Below are 9,527 nucleotides of genomic sequence, written 5' to 3'. Positions count from 1 at the left end.
AAGTGGATTGACCGAAGCCTGCGCCAGCCTCCTAACAGGCTTTGAGGTAAGTAACAAAATTGTAAGAAAATATCATAGTATAGACAGTAGCCCCTGATGCTCTGTTTGGTGTTCGGAAAGAAAGACCGAACAGAGGATCAAATAACATCCGCAGGAGTCTAACAAAAGATGTCTATGTGAATGAGCAGGCGTCGCTACTGGCCGCTGCCGTTCGTACTGCGAAGGTCTCCAGGCTGAAGCGGGACCTGGAGCGGACCGAGGGAGAGCTCGGCCTCGTGAAGAGGCAGCTCGAGGAAAACAAAGGTACACAATACCCCATCCGTATATTTATAAAGAAAAAAATTGTTGTTGTTAATAGAAGCGTCATGAACTTTAATAGGGACCACGACCAAAGTGGCGGCCCTTAAGAAGGCGCTGACTGAGGCCGAAGACAAAGCGGCCAAGGAGCGTGCCGAGCGCGAGAAGCAAGAGGCCCGGGTCAACGAGGTCCAGCAAGAGCTCCAGGATTTCGTCCGAAAATACGAGTCCTTGAAGCGTGACTCTAAGACGCAAGAGTCCGAGCTTGCGAAGGCCCTCCAAAGCGCACGAGACGCCAAAGCCGAAGCCCAAAAGGCCCTCCAGGAATATATTTTTCGTCGTCCGCCTCCCACTCAAACCGGACATAGTTCGGCCAGGAGTCTCCTGACAGGGAGAGAGATTTTAATGAATTTAGCACGTCGCCCAAGGGCGAGTGATGAAAGATATCCGTGGAGGTAAACTCCATGATCGGTGCCCAATCAGGTTCGATGGGCGCGGATGTGCGCGGTTCGGAGCCTATGGCCGGAGACGAGTCCAAAGGTCAGATGACACAGACCTCATTGGAGGCGAAGTCTGTGTTTGGTTCTATCGCCGATGAGTGTGCGGCCTTCATGGCGGGGTCTATCCACCCGTCCTCGGATGGCACAATCTGCTCCGGATCTAAGGCCAGGGCAGCTGCAGGCGCGTTCTCCTGAACACCGTTCGCTGGCAGATCTAAGTTATGCTCATCGTGAATGTACGGCACACCTGTCGTGGGCTCGAGTCCGTCGAAGATCAAGTCTCCGCGGATGTCGGCAATGTAGTTCAGGCTTCCAAACCTGACCTGATGGCCAGGGGCGTAGCTATCGATCTGCTCTAGATGGCCAAGCGAGTTGGCCCGCAGTGCGAAGCCGCCGAATACGAAGATCTGTCCGGGGAGGAAAACCTCACCCTGGATCGCATCATTGTGGATGATTGAAGGAGCCATCAAGCCTTATGGTGACGACACAGTGGAACTCTCAATGAAAGCACCAATGTCGGTGTCAAAACCGGCGGATCTAGGGTAGGGGGTCCCAAACTGTGCGTCTAAGGCTAATGGTAACAGGAGGCGGGGGACACAATGTTTACCCAGGTTCGGGCCCTCTCGATGGAGGTAATACCCTACTTCCTGCTTGATTGATCTTGATGATATGAGTATTACAAGAGTTGACTACCACGGGATCGTAGAGGCTAAACCCTAGAAGCTAGCCTATGATTATGATTGTTCTTGTCCTACGGACTAAACCCTCCGGTTTATATAGACACCGGAGGGGGCTAGGGTTACACAGAGTCAGTTACAGAGAAGGAAATCTACATATTTGAATTGCCAAACTTGCCTTCGACGCAAAGGAGAGTCCCACCCGGACACGGGACAAAGTCTTCAATCTTGTATCTTCACAGTCCAACAGTCCGGCACAAGTACATAGTCCGGCCATCCGAGGACCCCCTAATCCAGGACTCCCTCAGAGGAGCCTCCCTGTTCTTCTAAAAAAACTGTCGTCTTGTGGCGCACAACCTCAAACTTGTAAATGCAACTTTCTTCCTATCTTAATATATCGGCACGCAGATGTCCCGAGTCTCCACCAACACATCCAGTTGGCTCCAGGCCGGCACACAACTCGGCTTCCAGTGCAGAACCACAACTTCGCAAGGAGCGACACGAGGAGAACACGATTTGTCCTTGCGCATCCCACAAGATCATACCAGCCCCTGCCGCTCCAGTGGATTCCAGAAAAGCATCATCCGCGTTTAGCTTCACCTTCCCTTCTGGTGGTTTCTCCCAAGCCTTGGCCTCCGCAGATAGCCTTACAGGGGCAGCCGTAGGCATCAGCGTCGACGCTGGCTCCGGCGTGAGTGCAATGCCTTTTCCCTTGATGATGTGCTTCATAGACCGTTCGTGAATATTCATGAGGCTGAGCATATAGCTACATAGGAACCGCCGGGAGCCTTCGATAAAGGGCATAGGCTTATCCGAGGATCAACTTGACCAAAGTTTGTTTAGCTTGACTTTTGCGCTACCTATGCGTGATATATAAAAGCTAAGTATATATTTAAGCAAGCATACATATACGTTAATACGTACTGTAGGTGTTAGTGATAATGATAGAAGGAGAATTTTATGTGGCAATTAACATGAGCAACGCCGATGTCAACGAACGCTGGCCACACCCACATCGTGAATTCTCTCTCTCATGGACCGGCCGGCGCCCGGGCATCACGAATGGCGCCGACGTAACGTGTGCGGTGAGGTGCGCACGATTCAGCAGACGTGAACATGCATATAGCAGCCACATAGCTAATTAAACGAGTAAAATGTCTGTGTTGTGGTTAGGATAAAGTCAACTGAAATGTTTATCCGGCTAGCAGAATATTCTTGCTTTGCAACGGCAGAACATATGGCGCACCCCGTTCTACATCTCAACGGAATTGTCGAAGCACATTGTTTTTTCTTTTTTGCGTAGAGAAGCACATTGTATTGTTTATTTTGTTTTCGCAAGGGCGAGGACATGATTTGAAACGTTTTCCTACGGCAGACCGGCCGAATCTTCGGCCGGACGCGTCGCTCGCTCCCACGCGCCTCGCATAGCCACGAACACCAGATAGCCACGCGTCCTTGCAGGGCCCACACATATCGCTTTCCATTTTCTATCTTCTTCTTCCTCTGGCCAACTCTCTCTCTCTCCCTGATGCGTGCGGCCATGGCTGCACTCCTCTCTGTCCGATGCTGGTCGCCATGGCCGCGCACTCTCCTCCCACATTCCCAGGCTCGCCGCCATGGCCCCCTCCTCCTCCACCCCTTCCCCATGGGAACGTCCAGCAAGTTTTTTTCAATAATCCACAAATGCTGTATCGTACGCGCCCAACGCTGGAACTCGCATGACTGTGTGCTACATCCATGGCCATGGCCTCCTCCTGCGACGGCGGCGAAGTCGTTTTCAGTTGCAACCATTGTCGTTTTTTGCTACTGCCGAAGAATTTTTTGCTACATCCATCATTCACAAGGCGACGATGGCAACGGCGTGATGACGATTTTTGCTACAACCTTGTGGAGTTCTGTTACTACCGTCAACATTTTTTGCTACATCCATTCTTTCACAGCGGCGACGCGGTTGTTTTGCTACATGCTTCATGGCTTAGCTGCGACCATTTGAGCTACAAGCCTACAACCACGACATGAAAATGCTACAACCATTTTACCAATTTGCTACAGCCGGCATTCTTTGTTGCTGGAACCAGTCGAGCGTCCGTGCAACGGAGCTACATCCATGGAAACAAATGGGACCATCTCTGCCGGAGCTATGGCCATCTTTACCAGAGTCGCGCCCGCCACCACCGAAGCTGCGACGTCATCACAGGGGGAGCTGGAACCACGGGACACGCTGCTGCATGCGTGAAGCCGGTGAGAAATACAGGAGACCGGCGGCGATGGCGGCGACCGGCGGCGACCAACGACGATGGTGGCGACCGGTGGCAACCAGCGGCGAGGGCGGTGCTTCGAGTCCGGGCCGGGTGCTCGTCCATGGGGGCGCTATAGGGATTTGTTCTTCATAGAAGAAGGCATATGCGGGAGGGGGAAGGAGATCGTACAGCTACAGATGGACTCATCCTAGGCTGCTGGTGCGACCGGCCCAAATTTGGGCCGGCGCACCGGCGCGTATCACTCACCTTTTCTTAAACTCATACACTAAAACGGGAATTAAAACACAGTGTCAAAGATCGGATCCGTTGGAGGAAATATTCAGTCTTGCATATGACCAATCAATTAAAAGCCAGGTGATCCATGCCTGGGACTGACCGGGACACACAAATGGCACGCACGACACGACGCGCGATGCACAATTGCCAGCGGCGGCGTGAACCGCGCCGGCCTATATTAGTGGAGTAGTATATATCCTCCGCAGTACTAGTCAGCTAAATTGGTCACGTCAAGTTAGAAGGAAGGAATTATCACCAATGGCAATAGGAGGGTCAAATGCTAGCACGTCAGGTAAAATTATAAAGAAGGGAAAACACGGTGGCGCGCGAGAATTAGAGAAACGGAAGGGTCAGACGACGAAATGGCTAGCCCAAGATTTCAACTCTAGCTCATGTGGGAATGGTAAGCTGCCTGTATGTCAAACAGGCAGGTGAGAGCTGGGCACAGCCACAAACTTGCTAGCTAGTACTCCCTCTGTAAACTAATATAAGAGTGTTACGAGAGAAGAAAGTAATCAATCCACCAGATTAATCGGCTACACATCAAAGTCTACTGGCTCTTTTAGAACAACATAATCTATCCGGCCGTGTCGTCGTGCATGCATAGTGCAGCTTTGCACCACCATAAGGATGCTTCCATGTCCCTGCGACTCTCACTGTCGCATCACATACTTATCGCGCGGTGTGCATACACGTACGAGGGCGGCAGTGACGACCGCATTCCGTCCAACTCGTCATGTGGCGGCGGCCGGCTCCTCCCCGTTGCGTGCGCCTACGGGGTGCATGTCTGCTTGTCTCGTGTCTCGACGTGTGTTGTTCGGCGGACGTTCGCCTCCCTGGTCGACGTCTACGCCGCCGGCCGGACGGGCAGTGACCTCCAGCTTGATCGCCGGCTCCCTAGCTCCACGCTGGCAGAGTCAGAGGTGGTGACAAATCTAAGGGTGTAGAGACAGAGAGAGGCGCTGACGGCGGCGTGATGGAGGGTACACGCAAGAGAGAGAGAGCGCAACTCCGTCACCATCACGTTATGGCCAAAAATGCTAGACGTGCAGGAAGGAAACTCTATGTGTACTCGTTAAGAAAGTATACTCCCTCTGATCCATACTAATTGTCGTCATAACTTTGTATTAAATCAGATACAATTAATATGAATAAAAGGGAGTAGATCGGTCTAATGGTTGGGGATGGATTTGAAAACCAGTCTGTTCAAGCAAGGATGGCGTGGCGGCGGCATCCTCGTGGTGGACCTGTGTCCTCGGGCTCCGCCGTTGCGACAGCGTTTGCTCCAGCGCGGCGCGGAGCTTGGGAGGCAGTCCAGGAGCGGATGCAGATTGTGGTCTGCATTGACGACTTCTAGAAGACGGAGCATGTGCTGGGCTCGTGGTTGGTGGATGGCAGATATGGTTTCCTTCTTCGGCGTTTTAGTCGTGGTGGGTTGCTAGATCTGGAGTTCGATGGCGTGTCCGGGATGTTGCCCCAGTCTGATTCGTTCAACGGTAAGGGTTTCACTTTTGGTGAGCCACCTTGGAGCGTAAAGCTGCATATCAGTGATGGAGCCGCGTCGAGCTCGGGTCAGGAGGTGATTCGTCATTCTTTTCTTCGGTGGCTGCTGTGGTGGTGCCGGAGGCAGGTGACGAGCGTTGGTGTCAAGCTCAGAGATGTTCTGTTATCTTTTCAGTTTTATCATGTCGGTCTTTACGTGACTTGTACTTTGTTCTTTATGATATGAATGAGACACGTATTACCATGCAAAAAAAAGAGTAGATGATACAATGTCAAGAAGGGCACGACCGATACATCACCATAGAGATGCCACTCCATGAAACACCTGAACGAAGTAAGGATCATCATCAACCTGATGGTTGGTGATCCACAATTAAGAAAACAAACTGAATCCAACCCAGACTAGAGCAAAAGATACCCCAGAGCTGAACCCCACTGGTGTAATGTAAGCCTGCTCCTCGCCAAAACAATATGATCGTTTCCTGGTCCGGTCTTCATATCGACATATGCCAGAGCTTGACTCCTCCATGGAAGATCAATGCAAGACGATGACTGAGAAGACAAGTACAACGGAGAAGAGGCCAAGGAAGAAGATCAACCTATAATAGTAGCTGGGAAAAATACTGGCACTCAACAATATGCCCAACTGGGTCAGATCATATATTTGAGATTCCTGTCGGATTAAGGGTACAAAGGCATGGCACAAAACCGTCTGAACACAGCTAGACAACAAGCACGCCACCATGATCCAACAACCTTAAGAAGACTCGTCAGCTTCCTCCCCTCCCAGGTGCGCCAAGCCTTCCTTGTACACTTCAAAGTCATCAGACGACCAGCGGCAGACAAGGTACAGTCGGAACGTCGCCATCTTCGTCCCAAGCACGCGCTGCAACAAGGAAATCAACTGGGTCTCAGTGCAAAGAAACAGATCGGTAGTTTGCACAACAAGCGCAGGCATAGTTCAAAAGTTCTATGAAGGATAAATATGTGGTATTAGAAGCCTGGAACACACCAATGAAGTACGCATAAAACTGTGTACAAAGTAAACCATCTGCCTGTGTGTTTTGCCAAACCCATCTAATTAACATGGCATTACTGGGAAACTATACTGCTGCTTCCCATGGCTGGTCATACGACAGCACATGATCGGTATCTGTCTTGTTATTTTTTTTAACTAATATGTTGGTAACACTGCACAATATCCATACATACCAGAGTGTGTGCTGCTTCTGGTGAAAGGGGCTTTCCTTCTTCACATACTACATGATCTGCAACCAATTCAACAACACCTGCACCAACAACGGTTAACTTTATTAATTCCAACCATTTTGCTTGGTAGCTTCAAGCACCTGCGTGCAAGGGAAGTACAAACCTTTGTTTAGGCGAACTGGCAGTCCTTGCTTGCGCAGAAAGGGTTCCATTTCATGTGAAAACTGTTCCAGAGGACCTTCCTTTAGCTCAACCTGAGGCATCATAAAGTTCAGAGTTTTGTTAGCCAACTCATACAAGAAACCACAAGCGCTATTTAATTCAGAAGAATAACACAACTTCAGACTACCACTCATTGGTATGCCCTATCCAGGGCAGGCAGCACCATAAACAGTTTTAACCAATGGAGTATTACTAAAGTGAATCTACAAGGGAAGGATGCAGACCTTCTCTGTTCCATGTTATAGGGCAAGTAATTTTTTTCATGCAATTAATAATAGAAGACATCCCATCAATCTCACGCCAATTTACCAAAAATACCCACACCAGCTGTTATAAAGTTTTTGCATCTTAATCCCTAGAATTATCATGCGGTTACTTATACATTTCAGAACAGAGGGAGTACTGCCAGTACTAATTACATGTCCAGAATTACTAATAGCTTAATATCGTCTAACCAAACTAAAAGCTTGATCATGAGTCCATGAACATGGAATCAAAAGTAATACCGTTTGAGTCGCAATACTTCCTGTCCTCGCAAAATCATTCGCCTCAAATTCCCGGAATAATCTGCACACAGGATTTATGATCATAACTTAACTAGAGCCGCACCAAGTATGTAAGCAAGCATTACCAATAATGTGCAATGCTAAAAACTATAAGATAAGGCTACCTCTCAACATCATCCCTTGGGAGATTCGTAAATAACAATCCAGAAGCACCTTGAAGGAACTATAGATACAGAGAAGTAGCTGTCAGCAAAAACCTCACAAGAATGGTGTGGATTACACTTAACAGTGGCAAAGGATGAATCACCTTGGAGAGTTTATGCAGGCCTGTCTTAGCTTCATCAGCAGGTGACCGCCCCAATGCTATCTGCATGACCTTCTTTCCAGCAAGGAATATCCTGAGAAAAAAAAATACTTACAAGTCATAAAATTGGTCTACAAATTTTGCAGCATCAATTGCCAGTAAAGCTTAGCATTAACTAGCATGGTGTGTGTTCTATATGCACCATAGTTGTGACTTATCACTTTATCAGGGTTTCAAGGCACTGTCCAGCAAAACAAAGCAGCATGCATCAACGAGCTGAAGCAAATTATGTTGATTCAAGCCAAAAAGCATTTGCAAACATGTCATTGTTGTGAAGGAAATGGTTCAAAACCAACCATATTCTGAATTGCTCTTGGATATCTTGAACACAGCATAAGAGATAACTAGTAGTAGTAATAAATAAAGAGTGGAACCTACCGGCTAGAGGACTTGAGTTGGTCCCTGAGGTCCTTGAGCTTCTGATTCCTCATATTGTTGTAGGTGAAGACATAGGCGCTGCTGTGGCGCTCAATCGCGTCTTTGATTTCCGTGACCACCTTGCCCTTACGCTCTAGCCCTGGCTTCTTCTTGGTCTTTGACAAGGTGACTGCGTCCATCATCAAACATCGAGATTTTGAGCATGAGATGACAAAATAAGAAAAGAAAAATGACATGGTTGCTCGCCGGAACTTGGGTTTCAATTCTTGCCTAGCAGTTTAGCACATATTTAGGTTCCATATGAACACCACTGGTTGTTGGAACTAGTCCAGATACACAAGTTTGGTCAGCCAAACTTGGTCGAATCCAGGAGACCGGAAAAGGAAGCGGGTAGAGGCGGAAGGGGGGATTGAGGGCAGCAGAACGGAGCGAGTGAACTGACCTGAGCGATTGCGCTTGGATTTCGGCATGGCGGAGGCTTGGTTTCCTCTTCCTTGGCTGCTGTCCTGGGAGCAGCGGCGGCGGCGGCTGTGCCTAGTGTTCTAGGGTTTTGAGAGGGTTCTCTCTCGCGTCCTGCCTTGCCTTTTGTTTTGTGTTGCGCCGCTCGACGAAGGGAGAGAGGCCGCAGGACAGGCTTGGGTTGGGCTACAACAGGCCTACTGGACGCCCGACTATCCCATTCGCACTTGGCCTGGCCCATTAATCTCTAAGAACAAATTTTCTATGGCGCGTTTCTTTTATAGGGGTATAACCGAGCTTTAGGCATCAAAAACCACATCGTATGGAATACAGTTCTGATCCTGAGATTGGCCAAACAAATGTAACGATCTCAGACCTAAAGAAAGTGAAAACTTACTAAACTGTGTGCTTCCACATTAACATCACGACTCTCAAAAGAAAAATTACATTGAAACTAAGCTGAGTAGTAGTTAATCCCACTAATGATAGCCCCATATCTGCCTCTAGATCTGTTGTTGATGTCCGCTATGACTTGTTTAAAGTCTGATGCAATCACTACTTAGTGCAATTGAAGGTCCTCGGCGAGCACAAGTGCCTCCCTGCACGCAATGGCCTATGTGGTTGTCGGGTCGTCTACTCCGCCCAGGACCAGAGAGGAACTACCAAGATAGCATCCCTCCCTGTCTCGGCAAACTGCAGCCACGGCTCCTCCTCTTGCCCTCGGACTCTGGCGTCTACATGTATTTTTGCAAAACCCACGGGTGGTGCCTTAGGTTGTCGTACTAGTGCTGCGTGAACATGGGCTCGAGTCGTTGGCTGCTAAGTATTGTTGATCATCTCCAATTCACTAATAAATCTTGCGACAAAAGAGTGTA

At 49.1% G+C, this 9,527-nt stretch overlaps 1 protein-coding gene across 1 annotated transcript; it reads right to left on the bottom strand.

Moving 5' to 3' along the window:
* Nucleotides 1-6,044: 6,044 nt before the first annotated feature.
* On the bottom strand, nucleotides 6,045-8,782 carry LOC119308525 (mRNA turnover protein 4 homolog). Its single transcript, XM_037584652.1, has 8 exons — nucleotides 8,636-8,782; nucleotides 8,194-8,362; nucleotides 7,759-7,849; nucleotides 7,616-7,674; nucleotides 7,452-7,512; nucleotides 6,887-6,977; nucleotides 6,727-6,803; nucleotides 6,045-6,400 (listed from the first exon to the last, which is right to left on the bottom strand). Exons 1-8 carry the CDS (start codon nucleotides 8,661-8,663, stop codon nucleotides 6,272-6,274), a joined length of 705 nt encoding a protein of 234 aa, XP_037440549.1. The 5' UTR covers nucleotides 8,664-8,782; the 3' UTR covers nucleotides 6,045-6,271.
* Between the last annotated feature and the right edge of the window lie 745 nt (nucleotides 8,783-9,527).

Source organism: Triticum dicoccoides, chromosome 5B (assembly GCF_002162155.2).
Source record: "Triticum dicoccoides isolate Atlit2015 ecotype Zavitan chromosome 5B, WEW_v2.0, whole genome shotgun sequence".
Lineage (NCBI taxonomy): Eukaryota > Viridiplantae > Streptophyta > Magnoliopsida > Poales > Poaceae > Triticum > Triticum dicoccoides.
This window is presented reverse-complemented; position numbering and strand designations above follow the sequence as displayed.

What these genes read in the sequence shown, in the direction of transcription:
- LOC119308525 (XM_037584652.1), bottom strand. Translation starts at nt 8,663, where the DNA reads ATGCCGAAATCCAAGCGCAATCGCTCAG. An exon ending in ATCCAAGCGCAATCGCTCAG is followed by an intron (nt 8,363 to 8,635) that starts GTCAGTTCACTC and finishes TGATGGACGCAG; the next exon opens with TCACCTTGTCAAAGACCAAG. An exon ending in CAGAAGCAGCACACACTCTG is followed by an intron (nt 6,401 to 6,726) that starts GTATGTATGGAT and finishes TCCTTGTTGCAG; the next exon opens with CGCGTGCTTGGGACGAAGAT.